A 15,628-nucleotide genomic window follows, 5' to 3' on the forward strand; every position below is an offset into this window, starting at 1 on the left:
AACTTCTTTTGCATACAGTTTTAAAGGCAGATATAATATAGAGCACAATTTAAGAAACCACAAACTTCTTGGTAGCAGTCGAACACCTTTATGACAACATTTCAAAGATGATAAAGCTAAGAGTTTTTCAGGGTCAGGACAGGCCAGCTTGGGGCTGCCCAGGCCTGGTGTTAGAATGGATAGCAAAAGTATTAGCAAACTCTGCATGACAAGCAGGACGGAATAGGTGCCTAAGAATCTAAGCTAAAGCCAAGATTATAGTTCTAGAAGGGCTATAGGTCCTAGAGAGTCAAGAAGCTTGTGAGCCAGGGTGAGGAACCCAGTGGAAGGGTCTCGTCAGCACGGAGCCAGGAACGAAGTGTCCATTTGTAGTAGGTCCGTAATCTATCTAACACGCAAGGGTCAACGACAGCAAGGAAAAGCTTTAATACTTGTCTTTTCAGTGACTGGAGTCCTTATATATTCCTTTTCACTTTTTGAATGGTTCTGAAGAGGTAGATGAGCCTGAGCCCACAGTACCAGCAAAAGGTAACGTGACAGGAACTGGGAAATGAGAAATGTGAGGGAGAAATCTGGAGCCCTGCGCACTGCCCTGTCTGGTCCTGGTGTTTCCCTGCCCCAAGGAGAATCAGCCTTTATCGCATTTCGTTCTTACAGTTGGAAGCCTTGAAGGATCTAAAGATTATTTTACTGTCAATGAAACCCAAGACTTATCACTTAACTGCATAAGCGTTGTTCATTTGCTTCTGAAACCAGCCATTTAACTTTTAGAAGAGTGAATTATAACCCTGCATGTTGGAAGTTTCTCAAACTATGGATTGCTGGGCTCTGCCTCAGACCAACTGAATTAGAATCTCTGGGGAGCTGGAGGGGGCCTTGGTATCAATACATTTTCAAAGTTCTCAATGATCTTACTTTTCTTTCACTTTTTACATTTAATTTTAAATGCTGAAAGTATCATGAACTCTTCATTGTAAATAAAAATATGTAAAAATTATTACTTCTCCTTTTTTAGATAGAGGTAGAGCATATACAAGATATAAAGATTATCAACAGAGTATTTGTCCATCTTCCACCTCTTTCATAAATTATAAGTGTATAGCCAATAAATTGTCCCAAGATAAACGTCCTTTCATAAACACCATACAGGTCAAGAAATCAAACGCCACCATAGGCTCTAGCCCCTGTTCGTGTTGCTTCTCCTCATTACTTTCTCTTGCCTCCAAAAAGCATAAAAAGTTTCCCAGGGAATTAAAAATATTTTTTAATTCTTACTTTTGAGAGGATGGGGAGGAGTAGAAAGAAAGGGAGACAGAAGATCTGAAGAGACTCTGCGCTGTCAACAGAGAGCCTCCTGTGGGATTTGAACTCGTGAACTGTGATATAACCCGAGCTGAAGTCAGACGCTTCACTGACTGAGCCACACAGACTCCCCAGTGTTTCCCAGGTACTTTTAATGGGCCTTATAATCGTCTTTTCACTTTGTTTTCCTTATGGATACTTTTTTTATGGAGAGAAAGTACTTTAGATATGTGGATTTGATCAGTGTCTCTGATTATGTAATATTAATACCAATAATAAATATTTTGAGTGTTATATGTGCACGCACATGTTGTAGGTATATGTGAATGCTACACTGTGGCAACACACTTTCAAGCCAGTACTCATTCAAGGAATTGATGTTTATTTTTCCAAAACAAAATTAAACTTCTCTCTTGAGCCACATAACAGCCGATGGTAGAATATACCTTTCTGATCAGTTTCAACAGTGACCACGAGTCATGGATGGCAGCTGCTTCCACATTCTAGAAGGAGGCTCCACCACGCCAAGGGAAATACGTTGCTGCATTGGAAGACCTGGTGTTGCTGTGGCAAAGGATGGTGGTTGTGTGCATTGGACCACTTGTGGGTGATATATACAGGCCCAAATGAGAAAGCCACCCTGTTGGCCATTTTAAATGCTGCCCAAGAAAACGGCCTGAAAAGAGTTTTAAAAAAACACAGAGGTCTGAGTTCGAATGCTAAAGTAACAGTTATAATTTTTTGGCATTTTATCACTTACAAGATTGCCTTTCCCTTTTCTCTATATTAATTCCTTGACTTTTATTTTTTATTGCATTGTGAAATGTAGTAGTTTTAGGATTATATGTCTATGCTGATCTCTTACTCCCTCACCCCACCCCAATATCACAAACTTCTTTTCCAGTGGGGAAAACGTTCCTTGTCGCCTTCCCGCCTTCCCGCCTTCTGACCCAATTTGCCGTAGAAACAAACAAACAAAAAAAGAGCTTAAATGACACCCAGAGGTCATCATCAACCCTGCCTTTGTGCCAGGACATGCAGACTCTCCAAGCCAATTACTAACCTGTTTTTAAAACAACCTCCAATCAGAGAGAATCCATGACTTCTTTTGGTGAGCTGTTGCATTGTGCAAGAGTACACTATAAATGTCTTCGCCTATCTGTATGTACTCTTATCTCACCGTTCTATTTTTTTCCTCACTGACATTAACCCTTTCTTATCTTTTTATAAGACTACATAGGGGCCTGTAGGCCCCTTCTTCTCAGACTTGGGAGACACATGTTACTCTGTAAGCAGTCAAGACGGTGAGGTGAGTCGTAGTCCCGGGGAACCTGGGTGCTCTAAATCCCCAGCTACATGGGATGGACCATAGGGTAGTGGAATTTCTCATTTTATAAAGTATTTATCCGGCTGCTGCTAAGCAAACACTTTAAGTCCCTTTTTAACGGCATGAGAGTGACATTTCTGAGTCTGTTTCCAAACAGGACACTAGAGGGCTCCCAGAGGTTAAGAATAAGTGGGAAATTATTTGAATGAAAACTGCTTCTGTACGGCTTTTGTTTTTCCAGAATTTAAAATTAAAGTTTATTTTTTAAGCTATTAAAAAAAAACTTAGGCATCTGAAAACTCGGATACCAGCAGCCAGTTCACAAGTAACCGTTTTGCTTTGCAATCAGTAGTTTTCAAGGGAGCTTTTAAAGCTGAAATATTTGAAATGTGGAACACTCTTGACCATGAAATATGTTCTACTTACATGCTTCAGCCTTTAAAAGTTCTTTGCATTACAGTCAGGGATTACATTCTTCCTGGAGCCAAGCATGGGGCCAGCTGTGTAAGTAAGTAAGGTTGCTTGTGAGTTCTTTTTCATAATGCGAAAAAATAGAGCTAGAGATCCCTTTATTTTCTTTCAGCTGACTTTTGTGGGAAGAAAAGGAATGAAAAGCAGTCGGATTTGTGTTTTGTGTTTGTGTGTGTGTGTGCGCGTGTGTGTGCGCGTGTGCACGACTGAATCAATGTAACTTTTGTTAAGATATATGGGCATTTATGGCTTAATATTACAATAGTTCCTAATGCAGGATGTTGAAACATACTCTTGAAGAAAAAACTGTACCATCAGATTAAGAGACTATGTTTCTGAAACTGAAGGTTAATACTGAATGCTTCTGCCCAATTTGTAATGCAGGACTTTAAAAAGTAAACATCAGATGGCGATATGATTGTTTTTAAAAACCATCTATCACTTGTCTTAAATTATTTCTAAATGTTAGAAAGGAAAAGCCTGGGTTGGTCAAATTTTAATACTTTTCTTTGGCAATCAAATTAAATGACTCTAGCTACAAGTTGTAAAATATTCTTGGATTTTAGGGGTTTGTTTCCATTAATCTAAACTAAGTATCAAATCTATACATCTGTCTTGAGTCTATTTTTAAAACTTTCTTTAAAAAAACATTTCATGATGGTGGTGTTTATGAAAGGAAAGGGTTACTTTTTTCCCCCTTTACTCTTGAAGAGGAACTGAACTCGTTTGAGATTGTGACTCAGTTAAGTCTGTTTCCATTCATTCCCAGACACAAGCCACACTTCCCCTTGGAGAGGCTGATAGGAGTTTAAAAGGTTTGTTGTGGCGAGTGGCAGAAACATTCCCAACTTCATCACCAACCTTCTATTTCCACGTCTACTCTACCCACCGGAGACCACTTAGATACCTAAGCGGAGGCGACAGCTGAATTCAGGAAACCATGCATCATGTCAGCAGGAACCAACTGCAGACTTTAAAGTCGGTTCAACATGTGGAGGCAGCAGAGAAATGACCTGTCCAGACAAGCCAGGGCAACTCATAAACTGGTTCATCTGCTCCCTGTGCGTCCCGCGGGTGCGTAAACTCTGGAGCGGCCGGCGCCCAAGGACCCGGAGGAACCTCCTGCTGGGCACAGCCTGCGCCATCTACCTGGGCTTTCTGGTGAGCCAGGTGGGACGCGCCTCTCTCCAGCAAGGAAGGGCAGCAGAAAAGGGGCCGCACCAGGGCCGCGACCCGGCCGAGGCACCCTTCCCTGAGATACCCTTGGATGGCACCCTGGCCCCTCCAGACTCCCAGGGCAATGGGACCACGCTGCAGCTCAATGTGGTGTACATTACCCTACGCTCCAAGCGCAGCAAGCCTGCCAATATCCGTGGCACGGTGAAACCCAAGCGCAGAAAGAAATATGCCGTGGCATCTCCGGCGCTGGGGCAGGAGGCTTTGGTTGGACCATCCCTTCAGCCACAGAATGCCGCAAGGGCAGCTGATGCTGAGGTGCAGGGAGGAAACCCGGGCAAGGTTGGGGAACGACCCTGGAGGTTGATACGGGGCTCAGGGGTGCAAGTTGGGGGCTCGGATTTTCAGCGGCCCAAGACCAAGGAGAGTAACATCAGGATCTACAGCGAGAGCGCCCCCTCGTGGCTGAGCAAAGAAGACATTCTCGGAATGCGCCTGCTGGCGGACCGTGCAGTGGCAGGTCTTGAGCCCGTTTCCTCTGAGAGCGGAGCGCGTTTGCTGGTGCTGCAGGGGAGCGCCGCGGACTCTGTGCCCGGCTGCGGCCCCAGCCCCTGTGGACTGCTCAAGCAGCCCTTGGACATGAGTGAGGTGTTCGCCTTCCACCTGGACAGGATCCTTGGGCTCAACAGGACCCTGCCGTCTGTGAGCAGGAAATCAGGGTTCACCCAAGGTAACGGCTTCACACGCTTCGTTATTTGCAGCTGTTGGAGATTCGGGTTGATTTTTCCCTTTTCCCTCACTCTCCTTTTCGAAATGATTTTCTCCACCCACGTTGCGCATTTGGACAGCAGCAGCATGTCTTTCCATACGTTTGGCGTTCTTTACTTTCCCAGCTTCGGCAGGATATGAGGGTTCCAGGGAAATGCTGTACTCAACATGCAAGGGTAGCCCACACTGTGTCATCTTTGCTCTCCATTTCCCTCCTTGCACTTCCCAGTGGCTTATTAAATCTAATTAAAGCCAGTGGCAATTTGCATGATGAGAAGAGGAAGCCGGGTGGAGGCAAAGAACTTGCTGACAGTCAGGCATATTATTAGAGAGGTTACTATGGAAGTAAGTAGAATTTCATTCGTTAGGAGTTTTGAAAAGGAAAGGGGAAATGGGTTATCTTTCTTCAGCAGATGGAATCTTTTTAAAGGGCCCAGGGCCAGACCATGTGAGTTCGACCCTTTGATTCTTTTACAATGGATTTAACCCCCTTATTTTACAGAGAAAATGAAGCAGAAATAGGTGATTTGTTCAGTATATATGCTAACTGGCCACAGTTTCTTCAAGCCTGTTTTTTACGACTCTCTTGGGTGACAGTTTGGCAGTTTCTGTGCTATGTAGCCAGTCACTTTAGTTGCAGGCAAAGGGGCTGATCTGTGGCCACGCTTAGGCCATATAAAGGATATTCTCTGAATCTTGAGGCTGTTCCAGGCTTTGAATACAAAGTAGGGTGGGTGAGTGGCTCATGTTTGCAAGCAGAATAATGCCAGAGGTTGCCGGTATGAATCTAGGCTGGCCCGACAGGCTAAAAAGGACCGCAAAGGGATCATAAACCCAAGGAGTGTTTTCTTACTTTTTGTCATCATAAAATTTAGCATTTTATGGAGCCTGGACTGGAATGGATTAAGATTCTTGGGAGTGGCCAAGCTATTTCCATTGCATTTCCAGTAGCTTTAGGATTATAATTTAGTCTTAAAATCAGTACTTCTTGAAGTAGTGGTGACATACTTAGAAGTACTTGGCATTCCTTACTTATCCTAGTTCATGTCTAAGTGCTTCAGATTAACAGGTATGTTTTGATGTCGTGAGTTCACCGAATAGTCCATCATGACTGTGCTGATGTAAGTTCTCAAACACTTAATGAAAGGTTGGTAAAAGCTAATTTTTATTGGGTGCTCACTCTTGGCTATGCATACTAATTGATTCATACAATTCATGCATGCCTTGACTGTATGTTTCTCACAACAGTGCTATAAGGTAGATGCCACTATTATTTCCATTTAGTGGAAGTGAAAATTGAGACTTATTTAGCTAAAATCATTGGTCTCAACTTCCACAGCTGGTAAATGGCTAAGTTGAGTTTCAAACATAGACCCAGCAAACTGCAGGAATGTAAGCTCTTAACCACTGGGCTTAGGTGACTATGTAACTTATTATCCAAAGTGGAACACCCTGTAGTAAAAGAAGATATTGGTGGGCTTTGAGATAACGGGTATATACCAAGTCTACCGTGGGCAAAGCAGGGCGCAGCTTAGGGTGACTCTTGTTATCCTATACTGCCATTCACCATCATGTCATAACAGCCCCTGAGTGGAGAAGGTGAATTCTTGAATAGATCCTGAGGCATGGTACTCTCCAATATGGTACTCCCCTGGGATGCTTGTGGATGGAATTTGGAAGAATGAAATAGTGGGTAGGGACTTGGAGCTGTTCTGCCTGGGTTTGAGTTTACCAACCACGTGACCCAGAAATGTTATGTTATCTCTGTGTGCCTCAGTTTCCTCAACTGTAAAGTGACAATACTATCTGCCTCATGAGGTTATTGTTAGTAAATCCATGAAAAACACGTGGAATGAGTGCTTGTCACACAGTAAACCTTCAATAAATATTGTTTATTTTTGTTACTACACTACACACATGAGGTACCAAGTTTGCTGAGTCATTCACATAGCCCCCAAGTCTCACATGCATATCATTTCTTTCCAAAACCAGGATTCCTTGTATATATTTAATTCTGTGCTCTGAATATCCAGCATTTTGGGGGATAAAGAGGACAGTTACATTCAAGTTGAAGGAGAGGTTTATAATCCCAATATATCCTGGCATTCTTCTCTTGTTTCGGAAGTAAGTAGTGATGGAAAGAAACCAATGAGGTTGTATTGATAGGACTCTCAGTGTGATGAGTTAAATACCTAGGATTATATCTTCAACAATACTAGATCTGTCTTTGTTTTTCCACTTCTCCTATGTAGTTATTTAGAGACATAAAATCAAGCCAGTTTCCTCAGGAGTCTATGAGATGATTTAAATATAGTTATGAACATGCTATACAATATAATTCTATATACATAGGTTATTATATTGACATAAAGTACATAATAGTTCAGTTCTGGTCATGGTAGGAGATGGATGTGGACAGTCTTAGCTCCTTGGTATCTCACTCCATCCACCTATTTCTAGGCTTTTCTTGACATGTCTTCCCTCTCCTGATTTCCACAGAAGTGTGTACTTTCCTCTGGGGTCCTCTTATTCTTCTTTTGATCCAAGCTTAGATTTATTTCAGCCTCCTTATCTACCTAAGGAGGTGATAGATTCTATCTAGTTACTCAGGACCTATTTTTCCTTCATTCTGTATCATCTCTTTGTATTATAGTCGTTCATATCATCATCTTTTTGTTCCCACTAGGAACAAAAAGGGACATCTAGGAACACTTAGGAACACCTAGGAATTCCTAGGGCTCTAGGTCTGTGAAGGCAGAGATATTTCCTGTCTTGTTTATCATTTCTAGGTCTAGTGGAGAGTCTGGCACATAGTAGGTGTTCAGTAAACATTTTTGAATGAATGCAGGGACATATTCTTGGCCTGTTCCACTGACTCCTAACAGTAAATCTGTATTTGCCTCCAGCTTCCCGTACTCAGGACAAGTACTACCATTTTTAGTCCTAGAGTCAGGCCTAGATTTCTCCTGGAGAATCTTATAAAAAGCTCATTGTAGAGGTAATGAAATATGTCCTTAGAAGTCTCTGTATTATGCAAATAATAAGGTTAATAGAGCTTCTTCTTATGAGGACCATCAATATTGTCTGCTGGCCTCACACTATAATGTAATTCAATAATGCATTTTCTGTAGGAGGAAGTGTTGGATTTAGTTGAGGTATATATTTCTCTGATGACCTGGCTTGGTCTAAAAGTAGATATTTTAATATCTGGGAGAGTGAGTAATGAGAAAATCCTGTAAGTAATTCTGTCCTAAGCATTGTTTCTGTTCTCTGACTTTTGATTAATGTTTGTAAAAATAAATTCACGTTCAGTACCAAGAACATAGCTAGTATGTACTGTGAATCAAATATAGATATTTTGCTTATCTCAGTAAATATTTCCAAGAAACCTATGCAGTAGAAAAAATTTTTAACCTTAGTTTTAAGTTGATAAAAGATAGAAGAAGATTGCTCTAGGTCATACAATGAGTTGGTTATCCAGAAAGAAGGTTCTGGTCTTTCCTATTTTCATCAATCTGCTTTTTCAACAAATTCATTAAGGGACCTTAATATATATCTTCTCTCTCCATCACCACAACATATTAGTATGTCTGGTTATTTAATATAGCAAACTAGATGGCTTACGCAGTGATGCAACTGTACACGCTATGAGAGCCTCATTTTTTTTTTTTTTTTTTATCAAGGAGGCAACTACCCTAACCACAGCAAAAGTAATGTTGAGGTTATGATATTGAGGTACTGTTTTAGGTACTGTGCATGAGTTATCTCATTAAATCCTCGTAAAAATTTTACAAGGCGAGTACTCTATGAAAAAACGTTTTGTAGACGTGGAGGTGGAGGCCCAGAGTAATTACGAACTTTGCTCGAAGTCATATAAATTGCCTGTATGTGAAAAGGATACATGAGGTGCAAGGGGAGATATAAAAGAGAATCAAATGCAGTGATTAAATCATCTACCTGCCCCCAGCCTCTCAGGTGTATCTTTCTGTTGATTCAGTCCAAAGACAAAAGGTCTCAAAAGCTCGTCTTCAGGTTTTGTTTGTTTGTTTCTTAATTACTAAAACTGGGGTGGGTGATGCTTTCGGCACAGAGCCACTAGCTCTGGATTGCTTGGGACAGGTCCTTGACTGTATAACTTGATGAGCTCTATGTGATTCTCCTTGACTACAAATAACATGTATGTGAAATTAGTGGACCTGCTGACCTTGTACTGTATACCAGACCAGTTTTTGACAGGTGCTTCTCCAAAGAGAACCCAAAAAAGGAGATGGGTGTACTTGGAGAAAGGCAAGGTTGTCATTAGGTAAGGAGTGCCACTGGTGTACCAGACTACAAAATCTAGCAATTATCACTGGAGCAGATGCCTATTCTGTGCCTGTCTATGCGGTACATTCAAAATAGCATCAGAGGGCTGTTTTTAAAAAATCAATTTCTGCAATAATGACATCTTCTTCAATTGCGAATTTACAATGAATCTAGTGTTATGCATCACACCATTTCTGTGCTGGATTTGGTGTCCTATGTCTAATATATAACTTCACCATTCTATAAAGTAGATACTATTGATACTTTAAATACAGGAATCCTGAAATTCGGCAAGATTTATGAAACTTGCCCAAGGACACGTAGCTAGTGAGCAATGGAACTAGAATTTGTAACCATTCTGTCTGATACCAAAGCCTCCTCCGAGTGATTTTAATCTAGACTAACCAGTCAAAAATATAACATCACTTATTGATCCAATACACTTGATCAACGGAACAAGTTACCCTAGGGATAACAGCGCAATCCTATTCTAGAGTCCATATCGACAATAGGGTTTACGACCTCGATGTTGGATCAGGACATCCCGATGGTGCAGCAGCTATCAAAGGTTCGTTTGTTCAACGATTAAAGTCCTACGTGATCTGAGTTCAGACCAGAGCAATCCAGGTCGGTTTCTATCTATTACGCAATTTCTCCCAGTACGAAAGGACAAGAGAAATGGGGCCTACTTCACTAAAGCGCCCTAAGTACAATAGATGATATAATCTTAATCTAAACAACTCACACAACCCGCCGCCCAAGAACCTCGGGCTTGTTAGGGTGGCAGAGCCCGGTAATTGCATAAAACTTAAACCTTTACTATCAGAGGTTCAACTCCTCTCCCTAACAACATGCCCACACTCAACATTCTCTCACTAACTATTCCCATTCTCCTAGCCGTAGCTTTCCTAACTTTAGTAGAGCGCAAAGTGCTAGGCTATATACAACTACGCAAAGGACCCAACATCGTAGGACCATTTGGACTGCTACAACCTATCGCAGACGCCCTAAAACTATTTACCAAAGAGCCCCTACGACCCCTCACATCATCCATCTCCATATTCATCATAGCCCCTATCCTGGCAAGTTGATTCTCTTGACCCATATCGTCTCTCTTATATGACTTGGTATAATTATAGGATAGTGGCAAAAATGGGCAAATTTTAGCATGGTGATTTCTAATTTGCCACTACATCAACATATCTACCTAATTTATTTTTTCAAGTCAACAGTTCAACATGGATGATATTTTTATGCAAGGGAAGTATGACATCACTTTGAACATTTCTGCAAAGTTTTCGATTTTTTTAATGCAAGCCAATGCTTACTAGATTTTCTTGTTTTACCGTAAATGATCATATATATGCAAACGTGACTGAGCATACTAGTGTGTTTTCTGCCAAACTATCCTTGCAAACATCCTAAATCATTTCAAAGGTCACCAGATACTATATGGTGCTGATACATTTAATTTTTTTAACAAAGTATTCTAAAATGTTTGTCTAAGATTAGGAAAGCAGACTAATTCATATAAAAGTCAAGAGCCTGAGAAGATCCAGCACCCCTCTGTGATCTTCGATTTAGCAGCTTTGCCAAAACTTCCCTAGCAGTCTGCACAGTAACGGTGATGAATCCCGAGGGATGCCATTTTGGTAGCATTTAAACATTATCCTGTTTCTCTTGCCCCGCATGGAAGATGCATTATGTATGCTTTATTTTTAGGATGCTGCCTTATTGCCACAGAGCTGTCATACCGAATTAGGGTAGCCTGGTTCCAGGAATTCCGTATGTCAAGGCTGCTTAGATGACAAACTCTAGGCACCCCACCAACTTCCATTTAAATTCATTGTAGATTCCCAGTTGCTCACTGTTTTCCAACCTGCATTGCCTCATCTTATGAAAAAGTAGGAGAAATATAGTGTGAATTTTCCACTCTCTTATTGAGTCTGTGTGGACAGCACTGTATGGTGATGGGGCAGTTGCCAGAGCAGAGGGACAGCGCCTGCACATTTCATGTGGGTTTAGGCTCCCAGGTAAGGACAGAAACATTTTGTAGGGAGGAATGAGCATAATCTCGATGTCCTCACAACCTGGAAACACATGGCCTCCAAATCCTAAAAATCGTGGACATAGGTACCGACTTTCTTAAAATACGTATTTGGGAGTATGGAAATCACGTTTAATTGTTAAAGATCTGGATGGAAAGCACATTGTGTTCTTTATTAGGAAAGCCCTAAAGGTATTTCTTTAGCAATCAAATTGAGTCGGTCAGCTTACTACTTTCATTCACTGGCGGACACAAGTTTGCTGGGCATCTCCTCCTAGCAGCACTCGGTTCCAGTGTCCTCCTGTTTGCTCACTACATACCTTCGTAGACAAGTGAGGGGACCTGGTAACCTTGTCTGCCAGGCCGCTGCAACTTGTTCATTGATCCCACACATGGCTGTGGTAGAAAGAACATGACTAGTTACCACAGCATAAAACATGCATGTGCCTCAGTTCCGTGCAATCTGGTCACATTCATCTTTTCTCCTTTTAAGAAATGCATTATTGAGCACCTGCTTAGGTCCAGCTGCTCTTCTAGTCATTGGGGGCCATAGGGGTGAGCAAATAAGTCAAGAAGCTCTGTGGGGCTGACACCAGTGGGCCATATGAGAATTCGGTGGCCTGAAGGGAACCTTCTTTTGCCACTGATTTCTGGATCCACTCAGAACCTTCCTGAGCTCAAGATTATGATTTTTCCACTAGTACTGAATCTGCCGCCATCTTTGGAATGGTCTAGGGACCACACGGGTGCAAAAGGACTAGACAGCCTCCCTCCAATTTCAGCGAATGGGCAATATTGCCGTCATATTTAGTTGTAATTGATAGCATTTGTTTTTTATGTATTCTAAACACTATTCTAAACATGGAGAAGAAGCTGTGAGCTCTCTAATTCAAATAGCTTTGTAGTTAAGGGTGTGGGCTGTCATATTAGCTTTCTAGGGCTGTGGTCACAAAATACCACAGGTGTGGTGGCTTAAACACATATGTTTATTTTCCCACGGTTCTGGAGGATGGATATCTAAGACCAAGGTGTCCACAGGTACTTTCTTCTGAGACTTCTCTTCTTGGCTTGCAGATGGGCCACCTTCTCTTATTTTTCTCACATGGCTTCTCCTTTGTGTGTGCCCATCCCTGGTGTCTCTTTGAATTCTAATACTTTCTTATAACAACACCAGTCATTTTGGATGGGGGTCCACCATAATGGCCTCGTTTTAACTACCTCTTTTTAAAAATATCTTTGTAATGTTCTATTTACTTTTGGGAGAGAGAGAGTGAGGGTGAGAGGCAGAGAGAGAGGGAGACAGAATCAGAAGCAGGCTCTGCACTGACAGCAGAGAGCCCAATGTGGGGCTCAAACTCACAAATCACAAGATCATGACTTGAGCCGAAGTCAGACACTTACCTGACTGAGCCACCCAGGCATTGTTTAAGTACCTCTGTAAAGGTCCTATCTCCAGATACAAGCACATTCTGAGGTACTGACAGCGTCAACATATAAATTTAGGGGAACACAATTCAGTTCATAATAACTGGCAATCTAGACTTCTGAGTTTGAATCCTGGTTCTATACCAGTTGTGAATCAAGTGGCTGTGTGACCAGGTATAAATTAACTTAGTCACTGTGAACTTGTTTCTTCATTAGTATAATAGGGATGATGACAGTAAAAATAATGATGATGACAGTGCTTAGCTCATCAAGTTGTGCAAATGAAGTAAGCTGATATGTAAAAAATATTTCTAAAAGTGCCTAACACATTGTAAGACTCAGTAAATGTTACCTTTTATTTTCACCTGGTTTTAAAGCTGATTTAGCTCTTTGTGATATGTTTGCTTAGACTTTCTTAATTTGTTTATCTAGATTAATGCTTACTTGAACTAAGTAAACAGGCACCTAAAGTGGTCATTTAAGGAAAGTGCTTGGCGTTGCTAGTGGATTATACCAGTATCTCTCATCTGCGGAGTGCTGAACACTTTACGTTGTCACTGAATTTCACAATGGCCCCATGCAGCAGATATTATTAGACAGATTTTCTGTGGAAAAAGTGAGGCTCAGAGGATAACACATGTCCTCCAAAGGTCCACAGGTCGTGTGTAGCAGGGTTGGAAGAACCCGATAACCTTGGTGTTCATCACTCTGCTATCCTATCTCCCATGGGCCCTTCATGTCATGTGTTAGCCTGCAGTGGTTGTAGCTGGGGCTTTCCCAGTTAATCACATATTGGGATTTTAACCTGTTTTTCTACTGTCCTTCAGTCTGATTCCTGAATATGGCCATGATGCCTTAACTGTTCCCCTTCTCATGACAGTGATCTGGGGTCAGGAGGAGAGAGTCAGGTGGATCTTCCTACTACCCCCATTTTCATCATTCCAGTGACTCACAGGATTATGGAAACATGGGAGTGACTATTGAGCACAAGGTGGATAGAACCAGGTCATGGAAACCTCTGCATATCCTCACCTCCATTTCTCAAGTTTCTCTCTAATCTTAACTCACTTAGAGTGAGGACAATGAAATCCCAGCTTACTGCAAGGATATCACACTAACCAAACTTCGATTCTGAGACCATCGACTATTCCTTGGATCTTCAGAGCTATAGAGGAAACTTAAGGGATTCTGAAATTCACTCATTCATTCACTAACATTTTTTGAATGCTTGCTTTCATGCAGACATCATGTCAGGAGATGGAGGTCCAAAAGTGCTTAAGAAATAGTCCCTGTTCTCACAGAGCTCTCAGCTTAGAGAGTAGCGACAGCTAAGCAGATGCATCATAGAAAATGGGTATGATAAAGACTTCAGTGGAGATATTTTTAGGAGACCTTGCAGGCATAGAGAGGGAAAAATTTAGCTGAGAATATGTGCATAGGGTGGTGGGTGGAGCCTTGTAAAAACTTTCCAGAGAGCTAATGTCTGAACTGGATCTTAAGTCACTGTGGGTAGAGTGAGAGATGGGGTGGGTGTCGGAAGGGTAGAGAGAATAGATGTGTGGAAAACTTGTGAAGGCAGAGGTACTTAGGAAACTGCAGAATTCGGAAGGAAACGAGGGTTTAGGAGGGTTGTGGGTGGGGAAGAAGTAAGATAAAGCTGTGGTCCGTGGGAGTGGCTGGGTTTTATGTCATGTAAGGACATGGATTTTATCTTGCAGATAATGGGGAATCATTGAAGGGTTTTAAGAAAAGGAGTGATATAATGAGTTTTGCATTGTAGGAAGGTCACCCTGGGCAGGAATTCATGGCTCCTTTATCTACATTAATAAACACCAAAATTGCCCAGGACTGGGTCACCCTAATGTGACCAGGACTTTGTTCACAAAATATGATTGTTGGTGGAGCCTGGCACGGTGACCCCATCATAACCACCCTTGGAAGTCACGTTTGATATCTCTTTTTCTAAATGGAATATCGAGATAGGAATTTTCTGGGAGGTTTCATTTATACCGTGGCAGTCCAGGGCAGACCTAGAAAGCATAAGTTCCTGTCCTTTAGTCTGTTCATACCAGAGAAGGACACTTTGTTTTTAAAGCAGAGCTGATGATTTAGGTTGTTTAAGTCATTTGTGATGGAGGAAGTCACAATCTCCTTTCCTGCTTCCTCAGCTTCACACTTAGCTAACTCTTGAGGAAATACAGAGATTATTTTAACTCAGTCCAACCCAGAGGAAACAAGTTATAAAGGGAAAAAACAGTTATGTAAGTAAATAAATACTTTTTTTGTTGTTTGAAGAAATATGTTATAAATCACCCAGAAATCTATTTCTGGGACAAGTCCCTGTAATCAGGATTTGGTTGGAACCTGGGAACCTATACATAGGAAATCTATAGAATTCTTTTCTTTCTTTTGCCTCTCATTTTTTAAAATCATGAATACCTAACTCAAGTTTGGTTCTTTTTAATACTTGACAGTGCTGTATTTTTCTGTATTTCTCAGATTCTCACACACCCCTGAGATAGATTTGGAAGGCATTCTTCTCAGACTTTGGGGAACTCAGTGCCTCAGTCAAGGTGGCTGAAGGACCTGGCTCACATTCTGTGGAGACCAGTGATAAGTCAGGGGTAGAATCAACATTTGTGATTTTCTTTCTGCCACACCCCATATTCTTAGCTCCTTTTCAGCAATGTCTCTTCCCCCTATTAACTGTGACATTTCAGCACATAGCTAGTCTAGGACACAGCAGTTCTTCATTTCTTCACTTTGCCCTAAAAGCTCAGTCTTTATATTAGTCTTTCACTTATTCC

At 41.6% G+C, this 15,628-nt stretch overlaps 1 protein-coding gene across 2 annotated transcripts in view; it reads left to right on the plus strand.

The window, feature by feature from the left end:
* The first annotated feature begins 2,483 nt into the window (after positions 1 to 2,483).
* Positions 2,484 to 15,628, plus strand: part of GASK1B (golgi associated kinase 1B) — a 49,612-nt gene continuing 36,467 nt past the window's right edge. Inside the window, exons 1-2 of one of the 2 annotated variants that reach the window (XM_039256875.1) lie at positions 2,484 to 2,611; positions 3,870 to 5,006. In XM_039256875.1, coding sequence (XP_039112806.1) covers positions 4,109 to 5,006 — 898 coding nt within the window. In that variant the 5' untranslated portion in view covers positions 2,484 to 2,611; positions 3,870 to 4,108. Of the gene's footprint in view, positions 2,612 to 2,932; positions 3,138 to 3,869; positions 5,007 to 15,628 lie in introns of those variants that run through there. The other variant, XM_039256876.1, reaches the window with a different exon arrangement.

Source organism: Hyaena hyaena, unplaced genomic scaffold (genome assembly GCF_003009895.1).
Source record: "Hyaena hyaena isolate Hyena2069 unplaced genomic scaffold, ASM300989v1 scaffold_592, whole genome shotgun sequence".
Lineage (NCBI taxonomy): Eukaryota > Metazoa > Chordata > Mammalia > Carnivora > Hyaenidae > Hyaena > Hyaena hyaena.